The sequence below is a fragment of the Eschscholzia californica genome, unplaced genomic scaffold, assembly GCF_041429995.1.
Source record: "Eschscholzia californica isolate CP2 unplaced genomic scaffold, dmEscCali1.0.p SCAF_1, whole genome shotgun sequence".
Classification (NCBI taxonomy): domain Eukaryota; kingdom Viridiplantae; phylum Streptophyta; class Magnoliopsida; order Ranunculales; family Papaveraceae; genus Eschscholzia; species Eschscholzia californica.
Window position 1 is genome coordinate 68,627,768 of NW_028238198.1, and position 23,446 is coordinate 68,651,213.

Below are 23,446 nucleotides of genomic sequence, written 5' to 3' on the forward strand. Positions count from 1 at the left end.
ATCTCGGTTTTGCGTGAGAAAATATAGGCCATCACATACCCTAGGTTTTACAAGAGATCGATAAAGAAAATAAAGGTTTTGGGGTAGAGGGGGAGACAGAGAGAGAGGGGGAGAGAGGGAGAGAGAGAGAGGGCGGGCGGGATAGATGAATGTGAAACATGAGAATACTCTAGGTTTTAGATAGAGATAGACCGAGAGAGGTAGACTTCTAAAGCTACCCTTTTTGTTGGGGTTGGGGGAGGGGGTGGTATGGGCATATCATCTAAAGGACTAAAAATTCATTTTCTATTAAAATGATATCCAAAACATTTTTTGGTTTTTATTTTGGACTATTCCCGTATGACCCCTTTATTAATTTCATGGACCAAAATTACTACTATAGGCACGGTGTCACAGCCAAAAACTTTGAGGGCCTGCCATAATAATATGGGCCATGTGTACTAACTCAAAGGCCTAGTCATATTTTATATAACTTGTCAAACAATCCTAAAAGGATGCTTGGGATAGAGAAATAGTAATGACCCAATTAGCCCACCAATTACTTCCATTTTTTAGCATAAAATCTTCACAATCCCATTGAAAAGGCCCTTATGTTTCACTAGTAAACTTGAGCTAGCACATGTAGCCTAATCTTTGGATACTTTTCGAAATGATGTTGGACCATCACACTGTCATCGACTCCTTGGGCTTTTAAAGATAACAAGTTGTTTGATGAATGTGGTTCTTATTGGGATGTCATTAGTTAGATGTAAGTGTGATGCAGGGGCACCCGGCGTGGAGGCTTTTGCCATGGCCAAACCGGCCCATAGGCCGTCCGGCCATGAGGAGTGGTTTTTAGGAAGTCCCAATTTTAGTATGATTCTTAGAGAATCTAGGTTTAAAGAAATTATATTATTTTAGTATTTCCAATAATTGGAAAGGTCCAGATTTGAGTCTAGCTATTTAGGAAGCCAGTCTTTTGATTATTTAGGAAAGTCTAATTCAAGTCTATCTAGGAAAATCCAAATCCTATAAAAGGATATCTAGTTTGTCCATTATTCTCAGATTGAGAGAAAAAACCCTTTGAAGTTTTAATAAAATTGAGTATTTAGAGTTATTTAATCTTTATTTTTATCGTTCTTATTTAGTTTATTCATCTCTTTTAATTCCGCTGCGTTTCTACATCATGTGGTATTCAGAGCCACCAAAGTTTTGGGTGAATGATTCAAGAAAATTTTTTCCAGACGAGTTAAATCAGTATCAATCATATTCTATTCCTCAAGAAGATTATAATCAATCAGATTATACTCATGAAGGAATAACGAATCAATGCTTATGTGCATCATGTTTACATGCAAATAGAGATTCTTACGATTATCATTGGAATCCGGGGGAAACCGTACGAGAAAACTCACCACAACCTTCTCCTTGTCAATACCAACCGTCACCACCACCACCAGTGTCTTATACAACATCACATCCATCTTATTACTATCCACCACCACCAACACCACCACCACCACCTCCGTACCCTCATTATACACCACCGCCGTATTCATCAATGTATTCATCACCTCATATACAACCGTATTCACTGCCACCACCAAAACAATCATCTTCTCTTTCATATTCACCACCACCGCCACCACAACCGACTTCTGCCGAAACGATTCAATCACTACTATCCGATTTAGCTAAGATTCAACATATGTGTGACGAGCTCAAAACAATAATACGTCAACCATATTCCTCATCAATTTTATCTTTCAATCAGGAAGAAGAAAAGGAAAAGTATGAAGAAGTTAAGGAAGATGACCATGAAGAGGTTGTAGTTGAAGAAGAAGAAAAAGCCGAAGTTACGTTCACTGAAGCATAGCCCGACAATATTAATGAAGAACTTCACGTTAACAAAACTCTCTCAATAAGGAAGAAAGAAAATTTCGATAGAGTTGATTTGATGTTGAAGAGGTATAAAGATGATAAAGAAATTTTGACTGCCAATCGTGGATTTCATGATTTTATTGATTGGAAACCTGGAGGGTTACACAACGCAAGACCACCACTTGCAGTAGAAAAAGAAAATTACCAAACCCAAGTTCCGTCTATTTACTACAACCACAAATCACTACACCTACAGGTCAGGCAAACACAATCTCCAATCCATCTACATGTTACTTCTATTTACTGTATGAGTTCTATTTCTAGTCCTTCGAAAGAACAAACTTCTATTTCAACAGTTTATATTCCGGCGGGGACATCAACAGGTATAGAGTTCACAATTGCACCTTCAACAGTATCTAAGTTCGTACCTCAGTTGATCCAGTCTGGAAAAATTGTTAGAGTCGCTTTGAGTGTCGATATAGTTCCAGGCATCCTTACCAATCAACTGAACGTTCGGAACAGAGCTCTGATTTTACTAGTTATGGGAAATAGTCTTGTTGCTCTAGTCGGGTTACTTCTACCCTCAAGAAAAGTTGCTGGTAATATAATACTTGGAGATTCAGTTGTTTTAGTGGGGGAAAACAAAATGACGAAAAGATATGTTCGCCTTCATGCTGGGAAAGCCGGAAACAAGAAATACTTGTTGAAAAGTTCTGATAATGGATCAGTCGTCGACACCGAGAAGCTCAATCTCACCGAACAAGTTCTGATTGAGAAGTTCCCCGTGAGTGTTTCGATGGTGAAGGAATACTTGAAGGATCCAAGCAAATATGATGTTGTCATTGCTCCTGTTGCTAGTACTGGATATGACCTTGCTGCTTCTGCTATTGTAGAAGAGAAGAAATAAGAAGCAGAGAAAGACCAGGTAGGAGGAGAAGGAGGAAAGTTGTTCATGGAATTGGCTTCAGTGGTTCGAAAATTCGAAGAAGAATTTTTTAATTTTATTTGGGATCCAGGAGCTTCAACATTTTCATCTCATAAAATTCTCCTTCAACAAGATGTGTATGAAGAAATTACTAGATTTGTCTCCTTTGTCGATCACGCACCATTATTAATTCCTCCTCTTTTTCTTGATTTCGTACAATGTCGACAAATCGAGATTAAATTGCAATCTTACCGTCTATGTTGTTGTGTTATCTACGTCAACAAACTTAAGTCTACTTATTTATGCAAGTTAGCTACACAAGAATGGCCGCACATTCCAAAACATGAAATTGCTCATAATTGGGCTCTCAACACTGCTATGATCGTCGACCGAAATAAGGTTTTGCATTATAAGATTATTCGACTATATTTTCAATTAAATCAAGGTTTTTATACATATGTTTATGAGATATTTGACTCGAACAGTTGGGAATGGAAAGTTTTTCTGCACATTGCAGTTGGAGATAATCTATTTGAGCCTTATTTGTTTCTTGATCGTGATACGGAACCTGCAATTGTTTTATTGTATCACTCGTTTCAAGGAAGAGCATGGGTGGATTTTTGGGTACTAGAGGATTTTTCTTCGAAAGTAACAAGATGGTATAGAACATGCTTAGCCAATTTGGGAAGAGTTTGTAACGGAGTTACTGCGTCGAAGAAGTTACTTGATTTATATACAAAAGGTATTGTGTTGATGAAGATTAATAATGAGCTAATATGGTTTCACAGTAAGAAAAGAACCCACAAAGTAGCTATGATACTTCAATTAGGACATAACGACACTCATTCATTTCCTTCGGATCTACTTCATTTCAATACGAGATTGCCAATTAAAGCTGGTGCTTTCTTGCTAAGTGGGCCACTTCGAATTTCATGTAATTTTCATGCAAAGTGGGAATTAAGGATCGCCATGGCGGAATTCATCGTATACGGGTGGATCATATTATTTTGTTCATCGAAACGGTTCGGGACGAACCTCGTGGGAGAAGGGGATGCTGATGCAGGGGTACCTGGCGTGGAGGCTTTTGCCATGGCCAAACCGGCCCATAGGCCGTCCGGCCATGAGGAGTGGTTTTTAGGAAGTCCCAATTTTAGTATGATTCTTAGAGAATCTAGGTTTAAGGAAATTATATTATTTTAGTATTTCCAATAATTGGAAAGGTCCAGATTTGAGTCTAGCTATTTAGGAAGCCAGTCTTTTGATTATATAGGAAAGTCTAATTCAAGTCTATGTAGGAAAATCCAAATCCTATAAAAGGATATCTAGTTTGTCCATTATTCTTAGATTGAGAGAAAAAACCCTTTGAAGTTTTAATAAAATTGAGTATTTAGAGTTATTTAATCTTAATTTTTATCGTTCTTATTTAATTTATTCATCTCTTTTAATTCCGCTGCGTTTCTACATCAAAGTGGTTTTGTTATCATTTTAAAGCTCTCCCGTTCTCGAACATTTGCATGTTATACAAATCAACAAAGCTTAAAATATTGGATAAATACACTTCTAATGTTTGCCAAATTTGATATCCACATCAAACGACCCATTATATTTTATGCTTGCAGTTTTGGGGGTAAAGAATAATCTCCGGAATCATTTCTCTAGGGAATCCATGTTTATTGGTACATTCTCAGAGGCATATTATTTTTAACCTAAAAATTAACTTGATCAAACATTGTCTCCTAATCTTCATCTTGTCTTTCTTCTTCACCACCACAACTTCCCACCATCACCACCACTCTGACCACTATTGCCACATATTCTCTTTCCTCTCTTTACCTCTCTCACTCACTGACACTGTTACCCTCTTTCGCAGTCTATGTTAATATCATGATGGAAGAATGAGGATGAATATGCATATATACTAATCATCTCAATTAACAAACCAAATACCCCTATCTTCAACTGCAATTCTTAACTACTTAAGATATTAAAGTTCATGCCGAAATATTTGAGTGGTAGGGCCATCAAATTTGGTATCAAGTTCATGACTTGTATAAGAAAATTCATCTAATACTATCTTAAACTTTGAACATATCAAATACTTAATTGGAACAACGTACCAACATAATCAAATGATAGGTCTTATTTTCTGGGATATCAATAAAGGAGTTAACATTAACATTTGGCAGGATTTTTGGATCTCGAACCACCCCCCTCCCATAACTAACCAAAGTGGGTCTAACCTTAAATGGGTTTCACAACTTATTACTAATAACAGTTGGAATTTTCAGATTTTACAGCAATGCTTTAACAATGAGATATGTAGATCAATCCTGAGCATCAACATTCAGAATAATCAAGAGGATAAACCGATGTGGACGTTAACAAAATCAGGTAATTTTTCAATAAAATCTATGTATAATTATTTAAGAACAGGAAGCACAGATCAAATGCAGGATCAAACCGACTGGTTCTTTATATGGAACATGAATACTATCCCTCGAGTTAAACTATTTCTATGGAAGTGTTGTACCAATAGCTTACCCGTAAAAGCTAAGATAGGCAAGTTCATTGGAGACTCATACTCTTGCATTAACTGTGATGAAAACGAAACTTTAGACATGTTATGCTTCATTGCACGTTTGCAAAAGCAATATGGTTTCATTTTCAGGTTAGAACAAATCAAATTAGGTCTACTACTCAATGGATTCAACAATGGAGAAATCTAAATGAGGATATCACCAATCAATATGCCAAGATCCTTTGGTTCATATGGAAAGCTCGTTGTGAAAACTGTTTTAACACGAACAAACAAAACCCGAGACAAATGATTGACAGAATAAATAATGCTACTATCATTCCCCTCAAGATTGAGACTGTTATCACTAACAAATGTAGGAAGAACACTAAGCAACAAACATGGAGACCTCCATCGACACCATACTTAAAGCTGAACGTCGACGCCTCTTTTACCAATACTACAGATCCGGCCGGAATAGGATGTATCATTAGGGATGAAGAGTCTAACTTCATTATAGCAGCAGCGGACTCGGTGCGGTGCCAAAACGTGGAAGAATGTGAAAGCCTAGCCATCCTGTCTAGTATCCAATGGGCGTTACAATTGAATATCACTCACGCTCATATAGAAAGTGATAATCAATCTCTTGTCAATTTCATCAACGGTCAAACTGTCGGACTCCACTGGCAAGCCGTAAAGAATATGCAACAAGTAAAGGTCCTTACAGATAAATTCGAGGGCATCATCTTCACCTTTGTTCCTAGAGACTGCAATGCTCCGGCAGATGCGCTTGCAAAATGGGGAAGAAGAAATGAGGATGGAAATGTGTGGAATTCTGTACCTTCTTTTGTTTCTGCTTTACTCTAGTAATTTTGTTTGTATGTTGTATGTTGTATGTTGTTTGTTCGTGGTTTCGTTAATGCAATGTTTCCTCATCAAAAAAAAACATAAATTGATAGAAAACCCTTTCGTAAGATATGTGATTTTCCCTCTGACAGGACTAGAATTTGGACATTAGTTGACATTTCTAACTTAAAATACTCGAAGTCATATTCCACCTGTCATAAACAGACATTCAAGTAAGTACTTTTAGCTACATCCCCGAGTTCGTCGCAATCCCGACTTAATAACTATTCATATAACAGGATAACGAAATTGACTAATTATATCGAAATGATAATAGTTATAGATACCTTTTGGAAGTCCATTAGATTCTTCAGCAAATTCACATTCTAAACACCAGTGGAGTTAAGAGTCCCTGCATTTAGTTTTCTTTGGAATAGGTTACTCGACTGGGCTCTTTCATTTTCTAGGTCTTGGCCTAGTGGCTGTTGTTTCCTTCGACTTCTTCTCTACCTTCTTTGGTGTATATTTTTTCTTTCGGTTACATACTTATAAATCTCATGCACACATATTGTACATTTTAACATAAATATTCTATATTTGTCATGCCAACACAAGTAATGAAAATTCAAATGGTTTAGAGTCTGAAACGAAAATGTATTTTGCTCCAAACTTTAATCATTTTGCTATAATCTTTTATCATTATCCATATGAACTTACCATTAACTGGTTCATTCTTTGTTGTTTGTCATGAAAAATAAAGAAACTAGAACTTTGAACAAAAAAGATAAAGAAACTAGAAGCAAAACCGGTTTTGTAAAAGAGTTTACGGAAAAGTTGAACAATTCTTTTTTTTTTTTTGTAGTTTGTAAAAACTCTCAAACCCTAGAAATCATGTAAAACGAAACAACACTAAATCACATCATAAAGCCTCGTAATCATGTAGATATCATTTTTGCTTTCGAAAATATAGGTTATCACAAAAATAAAAATAAAAAGGGAGATTTTGACATACACCCCCACTATTATATGAATATTTGGACTACACCCCCACTTTTTGAAAACATTTGACTCATACCCCTACGTGGACGGAAACCGTCAAGTCAGAGTTAAGTTGGGCATGTGTGAAACGCACGTGCCAACCATGACAATTTTACCCCTGTGTAGTTGAAATTTGTCGAGAGATTTCGACATACACACCCACTATTATGTGAAAATTTGGACTACATCCCCACTGTTTGAAAAAAAATCCCCACTTTGTCCTTCAATGGTCATCTTCTACCGTTTGCTTTTAAAACTTGTTTATCAAATGATTCTCATACAAGTTAAAAAATTAAACATAAAGAAGTATTTTGGAGATCGAAATTTAGAAAATATGGGAGGAAGTGTTGAGAAAGGATCACCAAGTAAGCTATGGTTCAAAGCTTCATGTTTCAGATTATTACGAGGGTATAACGGTTGGGGGTCCTTCTCTAATTAGAGAAAAACCGTGGGGTTAATTTACTAATCTGAATTGTTAAGCTCATCTTATTAGCTACTCTAAATATAAACAAAATTGCAAGAAAATGTATTGCCAAATTTGTGAATGAAACCAACATAATTCCTGCGAGTATGACAATTTCATGTATTAACGTGTTTCCTGTGAAAGAAGCAACGGAGAAAAACAAAGACGAAGAAGCGAAATGAGACTGAATGAATCTAATTCAGATTTCATAACATTAAACTAAAGTAGCGTATGTCCAATATCCACAAAAGAGCTCAATGAGCATTTCAAATTCAAAATAAGAACAAAAAGTGAAATTCTATTCACAATCCATAACAAAAAGAAGTAAAGTAAACTAATTATCTTATGCAGCTACAAATTCATTAAACTCATTAGTAGTAGGTCTAGATTCCTCTTCAACAGGAGTTATATTCCAATGGGGTTTCAAATGTTCCTACCTTTAGAGAGAAACGAACAATCTTCTGCTAATGAAATCGACCAAACTTTCTGAGATATAATCGTCCAACACATTAAAGAGGAAGGAAATCCTTTCAGGAGCAATGAGAAATCCTAGTTCTCGATGAAACTTTGAAGAAGAAAAGGGTTTGAATTTGGTGCGGGCTTGGGTATAGTTGAAAAGATGGCATAAAGGTTGGATGAAACTCTATTAAAGTTAGGCTTAAGTTTCGACAGTTAGATCCTCTGAGATGCAGAGATCCGTTGGATTACAAAGGCTAAAATTGTCATGGTTGGCGCGTGTGTTTCGCACACGGCCAACTTAACTCTGACTTCACAGTTTCTGTCTACGTGGAGGTATAAATCAAAAGTTTTCAAAAAATGTGGGTGTAGTCCAAATATTCATATAATAGTGGAGGTGTATGTCAAAATCTCAGTTTGTATATAACTCCTGTTGGATAATTTTTCAAAATTGAAAAATGAAGGGATGCACCACTTCCCTTTGGCATCCACCGCTACAGAGTGAGGCTTGATGAATGGGCATAGTAACCCTTATGGATGGATACATCCAATGCATGTGAATCCCTTGTTATACTATAAATTAAGTGCCATCGACCCCTCTAAACACATCCAACGAAATTCTCTCTCTCTTTCTCTTTTGTTCCCATTTTCCACTGTCTATCAACAGGAAAGTTTCTACTTTGTTTTAAAAATAAGGATCCGGCGAAGGGTCCTCCCTTCGCCGGATCGACCTTTTTCTTTCGTATGTAGTCAGTCTTCCTTCCTTTAATAGTTTCTAGGGTATTATTGCATCATTGGAGGATGTGAAACAATGGTTTCTTGCTACAGGAAAGAGATGAGAGATAGAGATTTTCTAGCCCTTTCCTTTGATTCATAGAGGATCTGATTTATTTCATTACAACCCGACTTTCTACCCACAAATCAGAACAATTATTCCTAGATACTCTTGTCATCTTCCTCTTTAAGCCAACATTTTCAAGTTGCATTGACGACGGTTCTCCTGTGGTGGTGGTTCTCCGGCGATGGGGGCGGTTCTCCGACGATGAAGACGGTTTTCCGGTGATGAAAACGGTTTTTCCGGTGACGACGACGACTTTCCGGTGTAGCCTACGGTGGTGATTTTAGTATTATTATTTCTTTTTGTCGACCTTTAGGGTCTTTTTATTCGCGACCTTCAGGGTCTTCTCATTCTCGACCTTTAGGGTCTTTTGTTTGAGTCGGTGTCTAGTCCAATTTCTTTCTCTTCATGAGGCACTTTGCATTTAAAGGTATGTAACTCTCATGAAGTTTTCAGAGGAGAGAAATAAGAATGATGTATCATCCATGTAAACAATGTGATTTTATCACTTATTAATGGAAATGGTTCCCTTGGTTTCAAAAAAAAAAAAACAGGAAAGTTTCTTAGGTATTTTATTTACGTACTATTTGTCAAATCTCGGAGTCGATTTATTTGGCATTATCAGTTTATATTCGGAGTGTTCTCGATCTTAGTCAAGGCGTACATACTTTGAACTAAGATAGTTGTTAAGACTTCATCGCATCCTGAAGGCATAATTCCTGGCCCGTTTTGTACTCGTGGTTTATACCAGAAGAGGGTGAATTACTCTCTAAAAGAATCAATTTGTCGAGCTTTGAAGTTTCGTGTATAACAATATTATTTCTGGTTTTCCATTTCAAGCTAGTAGCAGCAATAAATATTCCAACAACTCCCAAACCCTAGAAATCATGTAAAACAAAGCAAAAGCAGCCCTAACTCGCATCACAAACCTTTGAATCATGTAGATCTCGGTTTTGCGTGAGAAAATATAGGCTATCACATACCTTAGGTTTTACAAGAGATCGATAAAGGAAATAAAAGTTTCGAGGTAGAGGGGGAGACAGAGAGAGAGGGCGGGAGAGATGAATGTGAAACATGAGAATACTCTAGGTTTTAGATAGAGAGAGACCGAGCGAGGTAGACTTCTAAAGCTACCCATTTCAACATCTTTAATAGTTGATTTTTTTTCTTTTCCAATCTTACCCTTCCTCTAAAAATTTTAAAAAATAACAATGTACTTTGTAAACAATCATCTTTCGAAGACTTAATCTGAAACCTCTAAACAATTTAATTATATCATAATTATATTGAAATTTTTTAAATCGATTCAAGAGTCATTACATTATTATATTGCGTGGATACATCATGAATTGTATAAACTCAATAACTACCATCTCAAAAACATTTTGGCTCATAAAGTGTTGAAAATGTCTTGAATATGGGTGATATCAGACCCGATATACGACCCGCCAACCCACTTACAAGATTTCGTTGCGAAATTTTGGACCCGTTAGTGGAGCCGATTACCCAAGCAGAGCTGGAATGCGGAGCAGAGCTTATATCGGTTATTAATGTTAGCGTATCCATGTGTATTCTATATTTAGAAAGAGAGAGTCGGTAAGGCGGTGGGATTAGAGTTTTAGTGCCTATGTGAACTAAACCTCTATGAGATATCTGTGTCCAATTCTCACGAATCTCTTGTGTAACTTGTTTGCTTATCATAGTGAAAATCATCGCGCCGTTGTCGTCTTGGAGTAAGTCTCACTAACCGAACCACGTAAATCTCTTGTGTTCTTTATGATTCTTCGTTATTTCCTATTGTTTTTCTTGGATTACTTGATTTCGTCATAACATAAAGACCTTTAAGACTATCCTTTGGAGTATGGAGTCCATTTATTCCTAAATTTACCTTATTTCTACCCAAGCTCAACAAATCATTGCTCTCTATCTCCATAGGAATCGCACTTGGAAGTTATGCAGAGTGGGTGTCCAAACACTACACTAAATAACGGTGGCAATCATTACGACGATCAAAAATTATGTTATAAATGCAATTGAAATGTCCCTAATTTATTCTTTAACCATGGAAAGTTATTACATTCTTTCTCATTTATAAAAAATATATTTTTTCCAGTGGTTGTCAAAGTCTTTTGAAAAATAATATTTGCTAGTAAATAACTACTTTACTTTAAAATTAAAATGAAAACATAGCTACACGACTATGGTAGTTTAGTTTTCGTTTTACTAAGAATATTGATAAGAAACAAGAAAAATGAAGGAGACTATTAACAGAAATCTTATGTGACTTCCCATCGATCATTGGTGGTATGGTAGATTAGAATCATCAAAAGCATGAATCATATCAAACCACATGACATTTTCCCCCAAAGTTATTGACCTCGTCATGAGCTTGCAAGTCTTCTAGCTTCGATAAAAGACGACTAACTTAGTGCCATTAAGTTAAAATTGATTTTAAAATAGATTTGATCACCACATAAAGAAATGATGTTTATTTTTTCTTTTCTGGGACAAAACAGGATATAACAAAACTTTATTGTCAAAGAAACAATCAAGTAAAAATCATAGCCAAAATAAATCTCCTCTCAAACGTAAGAACTACGATAACTCGGCGAAGTAAAAAAAAATCAACAAGTAAAAGAACATATCAAAATATTTACATATTTAAAATTCTAGCCATGTTAATATCTTGAAAGGTGTGATATCTTCACTGTGCTGCACGTGACATCCCAACTAGGTTGGCACTTCACGGAGCATGCATCATTAGAATCAGAGCCGTGGCTAGGAATTTGAGGGCCCTGGGCGAAGTTTGATTATGCCTTTTGGTATAATAAAAACAAATTACAAGCAAAAAATTGAACGACGCCTCGATTAAAGACTTCTAATGAGCACGAGTAACATAAAATGATAAAACAAAATCTTTGTACAACGTATAGTTTAGAGTCTAAGCGATTTTTTTAATATGATATCTTTTGTATCATGATTTTCTCATAAGTATTTATGTATTATTAGAATAAAAATACTTAGATCTCTTTTTCTTAAAAACACGTTTGTAGATGAAAGATATGCACCCAAACAACAAAACAGTTTAAAGAAAAAGTATGACGAAGCATAAATAAGAATTGATTTAACAATAATCCTCTCCATCTCACAATTATAAGGAAAATGAAACAAAACGAGTCAAGGGTTTCCAACCCGTGTCTCAAGTGTGGAAATCCACAAACTTGACCACTAGAGCTGATGGAGTTTCGCATTGAACTGTTCAGGGTTATTTATATATAATCTAAGTACGACCTTCATAAGAGGTAGGCCTCTTTGGGGTGGGGGCCCAGGGCGGACGCCCTGCCCGCCCACCCTCAAACACGGCTCTGATTAGAATCACCACCTATTATTGTTGTTATTATTATTGAATGAAACCAAATACAAGAGGGGGGACTTAAAGCCTAACCCTGAATTTAACAAATGATCAGACCATTAAAAGACTAAGATTCATATAAACATATGTGAAGAGATACCATTTAAACTAATCATCTACATAACAGAGAACACTGTTCTTTGACTTTAATTCTTCTTCGACTTTAAATCTTCGTTCTTCGGGTCATATTTTCCGGATTAATTGACTACTTGAGATGTTTAAGTACATAATCAAATACTTGAGTGGTACAATGAAGCACAATGGGTCCATCAACTTTGATATCGAAATCAGGATTCTCTTCATCTGAGTATTCATCTAATAACATCTTGAAGTTGGAATACACCAAATACTTTATCGGAACCACGTACCTTTTACAATCTTCTCCAACGTAAACCGGTAGAAAACCCTTGTGTACTGTTGTAGTATAATTAGTATCCTTTGCTAACAATTGGGCATACTTGAAGTGATTTTGTTTCGTACTAAACTTTGTTTTTAGAGATGAAAACATCTTCATCATCTTCATTATTGGGTGAGAATTGAGAAATGATCAATGGAAAACAAGACTTAGATAAGGGGTGGTAGGGAATGAAAAAATTAGAGAGAAATAATTTCGACAGAGAGCAGAGGGTATAAGATCACAATGACTTGTTTTGTTGTTTGTGAATAGTTTACTTGCATAGTAACCTTATATACACAGAAAAGTTTCTAAAAGTCTAAATTTTAAAATTTATATAGTTTAAGTTTCTAAAAGTAAATTTGAACTTCTAGGTTTAATTGGATTCCGAGGTTGTATAAGACAAGGATTCCTTGCATGGGGGGATTCTTTTAAGTTCGTAACTTCCTATCTGGGTGTGTGCCATTACATTATGGCTTATCTTCTTTTTAATTAGGATTAATTATATTTTGGCCTCTAACTTGTCAGAATTTGGTATCTATATCCACCCATTATCTACACCCCCACCTTTTACAAATAAATTACACCAATACTTATAACTTAATTCGAGTATTACATTGTGGTTTAATAGAATACATTAAACCTTCTTGACCGTGTTCTGATGTTCTCTATAGCAGATAGATAACGGCTACCATCTAACTGAAGCGGGCATAAAAATAGGTGGAAGGTTACCTAATTCGTTCTTTTTTCTATTACACAAATTAAACATAAAGCAAGGAACTCGTTTACTTCTTTATTTCAGTCTCTCTTTCCTCAACCTCTCGAGTTCTTTGACCATTTGCCAGTGCTCTAGAGAGAGGCTGGTTTCGCCAAACCTAGCTGACATAAGACGCGCCATTGTCAACCACCTGCAAAAATTTCATGTGTAAGTCTTAATAAAACCACATCGAAAAGAAAAAAAGAGATCGAGTGCATTCGAAGCATCTGATAAGGACCTGCTGAAATCATCGCTTCCTATACTCCTATCCTCTTGCCTAGCTTCAACCAAGTCATTCTCAATTACCTGCAATTGTCAATGGATCAGATATCATTTGAAGTTGAAACGGTTGCTCGGGAAAACAATAATCGGCTTTACACATAAAATGCCTTCTGTAATTCTGGGCTAATAACGTGTTCCAGTGATCGAAGAGTTGTTAAGTACCACCGTGTAGTAACTCTCAATGGGCGTTGATAGATGAACCCACATTAGAAGGAAGGAAATGCAATACTAAGGTGCTATTTGTTTTTTTTTCTTACGTCGGAATCTGAATTGGCTGAATCTGAATTGGCTGAGTCTGAATTGGCTGAGCTGAATTTACTGAATCTGAATTTGCTAAATTATTTTGTAAGTTAGATGTTTGTTTCTTGAATCTGAATTCTTAAGTCTGAATTAACTGAATTACATTTATATCCCTATTTTTTCTCAAACAAACCTAACTTTACAAAAACCCTATATTTTTTCTCTCTCAAATAAATAGAAAGGCAAAACCCTAAACCACTTCATTTCTCAGCCTCCCTCTCTCTGCCTGCCAGATCTTTCTCCGGCGAAACCTATCTCTCTCGGCCAGATCTTTCTCCGGCGAAACCCGCCTCTCTCGGCCACATCTCTCTCTCTCCTCGACAAAATCTCTCTTTGTTCCCCTTTCTCTTAGTTCCTCGGTTCTCGGTTTTTGGTGGAGGTGGTGATGGTTCTTGGTTTTTGGTGGAAGTGGAGGTGGTGGTTGTTCTCAGTTTTTGGTGGAGGTGGTGGTGGTTTTCGATTTTTGGTGGATGTGGTGGTGATTTTCGATTTTTGGTGGTGGTGGTTCTCGGTTTTTTGGTGGAGGTGGAGGTGATGGTGGTTTTTAGTTTTTGGTGGAGGTGGTGGTGGTTCTTAGTTTTTGGTGGAGGTGGTGGTGGTTGTTCTCGGTTTTTGGTGGAAGTGGTGGTGGTTCTCGGTTTTTTGGTGGAGGTGGTGGTGGTTCTTAACTTGAAAATGGGAGAAAGTTGTGGGTTGTGGTGTGTGGTGGTGTATTTGTGGTGGTAGTGATGGTGGTGGTCAGTGGTGTTGATTTCGTGGTGGTGGTGGTAGTGGTTGGTAGTCGGTGGTCGGTGGTTGGTGGTGGTCTGGTGTTGGTGGTAGTGGGTGGTCGGTGGTGGAAGTTTTGATGGTAGTGGGTGGTGGTGGCAAAGATGAAGATGGGGATAGGGATGAATTTCCCTAATTTTCTCAGAGGTACATACGTCCTTTGGATGTTTTCAGATGGTGGAAGCCCATTTCAGAGTTGTTTTAAAGTCTGAAATTATAGGGCCCTTATTGACCCAATTCAGACATATAGTCATTCAGCCCACGTTTCAGATTTTGCTAAAATAAAATAAAAAAAACATCTGAAATCTTAATTAGAGTGAAATTCAGATTTCAGGTCTGAAAATTGTAAAAAACAAACAGCACCTAAGTCTGCTGGTAAGATATGTGATTTTCCCTCTGACAGGACTAGAATTTGGACATTAGTTGAAATTTCTAAATTAAAATACTCGAAGTCATATTCCACCTGTCATAAACAGAGATTCAAGTAAGTACTTTTATCTACATCCCCGAGTTCGTCGCAATCCCGACTTAATAACTATCTATTATATTAAAACAGCTCAGTCGGTTATCCAGGAGATAAGTCTGGCCGTCCATTTCTTTTGACAAATTTAGTTTTGATTAGATCGAACGGTCCATAAAATATACAATTATGTAAATAGAATAATAATAAAAGGGCATTAAAGTCATTTTATACTCTCCCTACTATCTCTCCAACCTCCCCACGACAATTCTCAAACTCCCACGATTCTGAAATCCCTAACTTCTCCGGAAGATCTTTGTATCTCAATTTGAAGTCCATCCAAAATCTTAGTTTGATTTTTTAAGAGAAAACCATGGAGGTGGAAAACCTAAAATAGAAGAAGCCCTAGGAATAGTAACCTTCTCTGCATCGATTTCTAATCAAAACCCAAAGTGAAGGTCAGTTGTAGATTTCTATTGTTTTCTTAATCTCTATTGTTATCTTTCTCTCTTTAACTTCTATGAAGGGCTACAATTTACAGATTCAGAAGGTGTTTTATTGGAAACTATAAGTTCCCTAATTTAATTCACTGTAGCTCCGTTAATTCTCTCCAGGTCTCTCTCTCTTTCTCTCTCTAAACAGTTTTAATTATTCTTTAAAATTTAATTCAACATCTCCATAGAAATCATACCCTCTCTTGAAATCAATCTGCAGTTTTGTAATACCTTCTTTTCCTTCAATTAGAGTACCCCAGGTAAATCACACTTTTTCTTTTTCTTTTTAGTTTATTTTCTTTTTAGTTTATGTTCATTTGATTATTTTTTGGGTCTGTCGTTTTTTATGTAAGCTTTGATCTTCTGAATTGCAGGGAGATATTTGAAGAATTTGAAGAAATGCTTAACTAAAGTCTTTGGTAAGTTATATGCTTTTATGGATCTTTTTATAGTTTGAAGTACAGCTTTAGCACTTAGAAATCCTACCCTTTGCTGTCTTGCTCATAAGAGAGAAAGTTTCTGAATGCTTCAACACTTACAAATCTTTTTATAGTTTGAAGTATAACTTTGGATCCCTATTTTTACTTTCTCTACCTTTCGAATAAGAAATGCTTCGCTCAAGTTCTCTACTTTCGAATTCCTTTTTGAACTTTTAGTAACTGTTATACAGTCCAAAACCTAAACCATGAGTTGTAATGTTTAAATGCATGGAATTATGAGTTCCGTGTTGTTTGATATTTTCTTTCTTCTACTTTACTTTGTTGCACATTTGGATTAGGAAGCTTTTCTGAATTACATTGTTTACTTTTGCAGGAAAACTAATTTTGACGATTGATATGAAATAACTTGCTAAGGATGTATATTTTTGCCTAATAGACAAACATTACTGCAGCTTGAGGTGAATGTTCTCTCTAATATCAATCAGTTTGGGTAGAATTTGAAGATGTGTCACGATGAGGCGTGACACAATCTTGGTTACCTATTCCTCTCCTCCTATCATTTAACAGCAATGGCTTTGGTATCATATCTTATATACACATTTACTCGCATATTCTTAATTTGCTAATCAATTTTTATCACTTTTAAGATTTCTTATCTTTCCAAATCTTTCACTGCAGTACAACATGAGTTCCTCTTTATGCATGGGAAGTTATTTCTAATCTTTATGTATGGGAAGTTATTTCTAAACATTTGTATGCCACAGCTTCTCACTAAAGCTCATCTCCAAAACTATACTTCAGGAGAGGTTTTCATCAATGTGCAGCCCTTCAGTAATTTGATTTGTTAATTTCATCTAATTTTGTTAGTTTGGGTTTTCAGTTTGGAAGTCTCATTTTCATCTTCTATGAGGTGAATTTGGTTATTGTTATATACTAAATGTTCGTCGTGAATATTATATGTTAATTTATTTTGATTATTTTATAACTTTTGTGTTTGAACTGATCTCCACTCAATCTATTTCAGGTTAGTTTGTATTGCTCACCCTTTAGTTGTACAAAAGTTGTATGAGTAAATGCTTCTTAGAGATTTGAAGACAGTTGCAGTCTCTCTCTCTCTCAAAAGTGTGTCGAAAATTTTCTAATCTATGTTAGTTGTATGCTCGAAAGGTAACTAACTTTGTTTATTGTTGGTTGTATGAAGTATCCTAATGGTTACATGTTTGAAGAAGGGGCCCAACACCTGAACTACTTGACGAACGACTTCGTCAAGTCATGCTTCGTGTAGGCGATCTAGACCGTGCTATCAAGTTCTATGAAAAGGTAAGCCAAAACAGACTCAAATTGTATATAATGATTTGTAAATTTAAATTATAGTACAATTTGTCAAATTGTTTATACTTTTGTGTTTGAACTCATCTTCTATTGTTTATACTTTTGTGTTTACAACTCAGATGTTCTTCATCACAACATTTTGTTGTTTTAGTCTTGATTTTTATTTCCTTTAGTCATCTTTGTCTCTGTTTCACAATTGATCTCGGTTGTAGTTTCTTTTTGTTTCTTTACTTTTACTGATTTACTTAATGCTAATTTTCTTCTTCTTTTTGCAGGAAAGGATTTTTTTTGTTACCCGTAATGGGTCCATTTTATTGTTAAGTTGCAAAGGTCAAAAGGTAATGAGTTTGATGAAATTAAGAGTTAACCAGTTACTGTACTTTTTATAAAAGTTTTTTGTTTTGTCTCGCTGATATATGTTACAAATATTAAGTTCAATCTTTTAGGCCAAAGAATGCAAAAATTCCATTTGTTTGAGCTCGAGGTATACAATGACGGTCGAATTTTTACGGTCAGAGGGCAATCAGTTGACAATAGAAATGTAGTGCCTTACAATCCATATCTTTCTAGGCTATTTGATTGTCACATAAATGTAGAAGTTTGTGCGAGTGTACGATGTGTGAAATATATTCACAAGTATATTTACAAAGGAGGTGATCGCACGACTATGATTATTGGATGGATCGATGAGATTCGACAATACCTTGATTCAAGGTACATTGCCCCACCGGAAGCTGCATGGAGAATTTTCGGTTTTTTATTACATGAAGAGTATCCGCCTGTTGTAAGGTTGGTTGTACATCTCCCAGGGATGCATCATGTGCTTTTTAATCCTAATGAGGGAGCGGAAGTTATTCAATCTAGAGCTGCACAACAAAAATCAACATTAATGGGTTTTTTTCGTGTTGTGAATCTTATCCAGCAGCTCGAGCCTACACTTATCAAGAATTTCCGCAATACTTTGTGTGGCACAAAACTCTAAAAATTTGGAAAGTGAGGCAGAAGGGTTCCGCAATAGGAAGGATGTATTTTGTTAGTCCTAATGCAGGTGAGAGATTCTACTTGAGGTTGTTGCTAACAGTTGTAAGAGGGCCAAAATCGTTTGAGTGTTTACGTACTTTTGATGGGATAATCTATGATACATTCAAACAAGCATGTGTTGCACGTAGACTTTTGGAGGATGATGGAGAGTGGATACAGTGTTTAGAAGAAGCTGCTCGAATGAATAGTGGTCACCAATTGAGAAGACTTTTTTGTACACTTCTTCTGGAGTGTCATCCATTAAATCCACATTTATTATGGGATAGGTTTGCGAAAGACATATGCGACGATCTTGCGCATGTTCTCCGGACAACACATGGAGTTGCAAATCCTACTGAGGATCAAATACTTGATTACGGGTTGTACTTAATAAATGAATTACTGGTAGAAACTGGGAAAAATCTCAATGAACATTTTCCTACTATGCCACAACCACGTGAAATATGGAGCGAAATTCCTGAAAATAGGTTGATTTGGGAGCATACGCAACTTCGTATATCTCTTCACGAGTCAAATGTAGTTTCCAGTGTTGAACGTCTTAATGATTCACAAAGAGCTGCTTATAGAGATATTATTGATTCTGTTAACCAGAATAAAGGACTTATATTTTTCTTAAGTGGTGGAGCTGGAACAGGCAAAACATTCCTATACAATACTTTAGCTGCAAGTTGTCGATTTCGTGGTGATATAGTCATTACTGTTGCATCTTCGGGCATTGCTTCGTTATTATTGGCTGGAGGTAGAATTGCTCACTCAACATTTCGTATTCCTTTGGATGTACACGAAGATTCAATGTGTAACGTCAGTAAACAATCACCACATGCTGAGCTATTTAAGGAAACGAAACTTATTATATGGGATGAGGTACCAATGCAACATAGGTATTGCGTTGAGGCTGTTAGTCGAACTCTTCAAGATATTCGTGATGACAATAGACCTTTCGGAGGTATAACAGTTGTTTTGGGTGGCGATTTTCGTCAAATACTTCCTGTAATCCCAAAAGGTGTAAGAGAGCAGATAGTTGGGGCTTCACTACGGAGATCACCTCTTTGGCATGCGATTAATGTGTTAACCCTTGCTCAGAACATGAGGTTAAGATCTGATGAACCTGGACACCAAAATTTTGCAAACTTCTTACTCGAGGTATGACATTCTTTAAATACAAATTATTTATATTTTTTTTCAACATACATATATAATATATGAACTTGCAAGGTATCTTTTCACTTTTTGTAGGTTGGGACAAATCCACAAGAGATCCTAGATTTACCAACATCTATTAATAGAAGTCGAAGTCTCCATGAACTTATTTCAGCTATCTATCCTGAGTTACATATTAATGGAACCGTAACAACTGAATATTTGACTGAGAGAACAATTCTTGCTGCACGCAATGAAGATGTATCCGTAATCAACGACGCGGCTTTGAGTATATCTCCCGGAGAAGTAGTAACTTATCTTGCTGCAGATAAAATGGAGGAAAGCGAAGTTAACAACTACGCTTTAGATGTTCGTTATCCTAATGAGTTTCTTAATTCTTTAAATCCTGCAGGATTTCCACCTTTTAAGTTAGACTTAAAAGTTGGTTGTCCCATAATGTTGTTACGAAATCTTTCTCCTAAAGATGGATTGTGTAATGGCACGCGATTGATGGTTGTAAGATGTTCACATCGTGTGATAGAAGCGAAAATCTTAAATGGAGATAAAGTTGGTAACTTGGTGTTTATTCCGAGAATTTCTCTAACACCTACCTCTTCAGACTTCAACGTCCAATTCAGCAGACGCCAATTTCCAGTTAAACTAGCTTATGGGATGACAATAAATAAATCGCAGGGTCAATCTGTTAAATTTGTCGGGATTGATTTGCGTACTCCTGTATTTAGCCATGGGCAGTTATACGTGGCTTTATCAAGATGCACTTCCACCACCAAGTTACATATATTACTTCCTGAAGCTGAACCAAATACTACAACAAATGTGGTTTATAATGAAGTTCTTTTATAAATTTATTTTATTTGTTTTCAACGTACATTTAAATATTATTTCATTTATTGGAAATACTGTGTTCCACTACGAACATTTATATTTGGCTTAAGAGCATTTATATGGGTTTCTTTCTAAACAAAGTATTATGATTTTTTAATATCACATCGATACTTTTATTTGTTAATTTATTTGTAATAAATTTTTGACGAACTAGGTGTGCATGAAATAATATGGGTTCCTTTCTAAACAAAGTATTTAGATCCCTTTTGAATAACACCTTTGTGAGAATAGACGAGCTAGAATTTAGCGTAGGTTGATGATGTCAAAGTGATACTTATAGACCGAGTTCTACAACATACGTCAGGTGTGCATGTGCCGCAGTGTTCATGCACACCATTGTCTATACACAAACCGTCAGACGTCACACGCGTCGTGCATTCACCCAAACGTGCACTCATCGTGTGCCTGTTTTACGGATGCTGCTAGATTGAATATATTGTTGTCAGAAGATAAAAATGCATGTACATCGACAAACGTCGTCCATCCAAAAGTACTGTTATGATGATTCAACATTTTTTAAGATTATTATTATTTTTTTTAGTTTTACTTGGAATTAAAATAGATTATCTATTTTGTTATGGTTGCTAGGTGCTACTTTAGTTATCTTTCAATTTCATTAATAACCAAAAATAATTTTATTTTTTTTACAATTAATACCTGAAAACTAAATTTTCACCGTGAAAAAAATGAAAACTAGGTTCCCACCGCGCCCTACGGGCGCGGTAGATCCCTCTTGGCTAACGCCGTTGTGGTTTATTACGTCCCGATTTTACGACAAAAGTGCTTTCGAGCATTCTCCGAGTATGCGTATAACGTGGAATCTATTTTGTGAGTTCACATCAAGTTGAGTGGAGCTTACCCAAGAAGTGGATGCACATTGCTGCCCATTTTAACACAATGTGGGGTCAGGCGAGTAGCTGTCATCCGAAATCATGTACTGATTTCGAATGAAATCACGTACTGATTTCGGATTCCAGGTAAACGCATGACACCAAAAGGTGTGAAAATGGCCAGCAATGTGCATCCACTTCTTGGGTAAGCTCCACTCAACTTGATGTGAACTCACAAAATAGATTCCACGTTATACGCATACTCGGAGAATGCTCGAAAGCACTTTTGTCGTAAAATCGGGACGTAATAAACCACAACGGCGTTAGCCAAGAGGGATCTACCGCGCCCGTAGGGCGCGGTGGGAACCTAGTATATATATATATGTGCTTATATGTTTTTTTTTCTAATAATTTGGTGATCTGTCTCTCCTTATTTATTCTTACCAGTTATATTTTTCTCATGAGAGTTGTTTTTCTTTTGTTACACGTGTTCTTCGCCTTTTGACATACTCATAGTTATGATGGAAATCTTCCTCAAGAACTCATCACTTATACTACAAAGCAAAACTGAAAACAATGTCGCATAAAAGCAAGATTTCGCCATAACAACTGCTGCTTCTTGCTGTAGCTCGATGTTCCTCATTGGATCCGTGGGATATGGTTTCTAAACCTTTAATGACATTATGATTTGATTTAAGTTGATATCCATTGTTCAATCAGAATTTGAACTATTTGTTGTACTCATGTATATTTTTCATGTTTGGATATTTTGGTAGCAATAAGATTCGACCCTTTCTTGATATTCTGTTTAGTTTCATAGTTTTAGTTTTAGTTAAATTTTTATGAGAGTTCAAGGTGTTCGAAGAAATGCCTGACCAGATGATTTTTCTTCTTATTGTTTGTCAATTCATACTGTTGTTATCTATTATTGTTTGTCAATTCAGATTGTCTGTTGGTAACTATTTAAATAATTTTTTCCCTTTTTATTATGGTAATTAAAGAAGTTATACTTTAATGTAGTTAAAGGTTTTAAAACTAAACTTATGAACATTTAATTCATCCCTTAATGATATTTGGATTTCCGTCAATATTAATTAAGGTTGTTTTTTCTGTTCAGGTTAGTAGTAAATGTTTTAGCTTTTCCTTCCAATTTCATTTTAATTTCTAATGTTTTTACAATGAAATACATTATAACTAGGCTTCCACCGCCCCTCAGGCGCGGTAGATCTTTCTTGGCTAACGCCGTTGTAGTACATTCATCTCAGATTAGCCGATGAAAAACGTTTTTGAGAATTCTACGAGTGTGCGTGTATCGTGATGACATCACATTAAGGCGAGCTTACACAAGTAGTGCATGCATAACGGTGTCCATTTTCAGACAATGTGGGGGTTTGATCTTTGCACTCCAGTATTTAGCCATAGACAATTGTGTGTTGCTTTATCGAGGTGACATTGAGACATTAGTTAAGGTTTTTTTTATTTTGATTTCAGTCGGAATTAATAAGGAATCTTTGTGGTTAATAGATATAGTTGACGTTTTCCCTTGACATTTTAATTTGTTTGTTTGTTTTTTTTAACGATGAAATATATGAAAACTAGGTTCCCACCATATATCCGGGAGTATTATTGTGATGATTCAACATTGAGACATTATTTAAGACTTTTGTATTTAGATTTCAGTCGGAATTAATAAAGGATAATCTTCGTGGTTAATAAATAAATTTTTAGTTTTCCCTTACGATTTTTTTTTTCTTTTTACGATGAAATACATGAAAACTAGGTTCCCACCGCGTCCGTAGGACGCGGTAGATCCCTCTTGGCTAACGCCGTTGTGGTTCATTACGTCCCGATTTTACGAGTAAAGTGTTTTCGAGCATTCTCCGAGTCTGCTTATACTGTGGGATCTATGATCACGCCGTTGACATCACGTTGGGTCGAGCTTACCCAAG

The 23,446-nt window shown here is 36.0% G+C and overlaps 2 protein-coding genes and 1 long non-coding RNA gene across 5 annotated transcripts; 2 read left to right on the forward strand and 1 right to left on the reverse strand.

The window, feature by feature from the left end:
* The first annotated feature begins 5,609 nt into the window (after positions 1 to 5,609).
* Positions 5,610 to 6,167, forward strand: LOC147568605 (uncharacterized). The gene has a single exon (XM_086660384.1). It carries the CDS (start codon positions 5,610 to 5,612, stop codon positions 6,165 to 6,167), a length of 558 nt encoding a protein of 185 aa, XP_086516510.1.
* Positions 6,168 to 13,406: 7,239 nt separating this feature from the next.
* On the reverse strand, positions 13,407 to 13,953 carry LOC147568606 (uncharacterized). Its single transcript, XR_015231069.1, has 3 exons — positions 13,894 to 13,953; positions 13,743 to 13,810; positions 13,407 to 13,655 (listed from the first exon to the last, which is right to left on the reverse strand). It is a non-coding gene; the product is annotated as an uncharacterized LOC147568606 (long non-coding RNA).
* Positions 13,954 to 15,587: 1,634 nt separating this feature from the next.
* LOC147568607 (uncharacterized) lies at positions 15,588 to 22,971 on the forward strand. Of its 3 annotated transcripts, XM_086655008.1 has the most exons (11): positions 15,588 to 15,772; positions 15,856 to 15,928; positions 16,029 to 16,068; positions 16,183 to 16,227; positions 16,622 to 16,706; positions 16,927 to 17,158; positions 17,273 to 17,370; positions 17,450 to 17,568; positions 17,856 to 17,918; positions 18,027 to 19,764; positions 19,858 to 20,747. In XM_086655008.1, the coding sequence occupies exons 10-11, from the start codon at positions 18,604 to 18,606 to the stop codon at positions 20,623 to 20,625; spliced, it is 1,929 nt and encodes a 642-aa protein (XP_086511134.1). In that variant the 5' UTR covers positions 15,588 to 15,772; positions 15,856 to 15,928; positions 16,029 to 16,068; positions 16,183 to 16,227; positions 16,622 to 16,706; positions 16,927 to 17,158; positions 17,273 to 17,370; positions 17,450 to 17,568; positions 17,856 to 17,918; positions 18,027 to 18,603; the 3' UTR covers positions 20,626 to 20,747. The 3 variants fall into 3 exon arrangements, 2 of the variants coding, with proteins under 2 accessions (XP_086511134.1, XP_086511133.1); XM_086655007.1 differs by having other exon boundaries at positions 17,013 to 17,158; positions 17,856 to 19,764; XR_015231068.1 differs by lacking the exons at positions 18,027 to 19,764; positions 19,858 to 20,747 and adding an exon at positions 22,763 to 22,971 and having other exon boundaries at positions 16,622 to 17,158; positions 17,273 to 17,568.
* Positions 22,972 to 23,446: the final 475 nt, after the last annotated feature.

Bases quoted from the DNA above. Each gene is read 5' to 3' on its own strand.
- LOC147568605 (XM_086660384.1), top strand. From the start codon at position 5,610: ATGATTGACAGAATAAATAATGCTACTATCATTCCCCTCAAGATTGAG.
- LOC147568607 (XM_086655008.1), top strand. From the start codon at position 18,604: ATGTATTTTGTTAGTCCTAATGCAGGTGAGAGATTCTACTTGAGGTTG. The intron at 19,765-19,857 runs GTATGACATTCT...CACTTTTTGTAG, and splicing joins TTGCAAACTTCTTACTCGAG to GTTGGGACAAATCCACAAGA.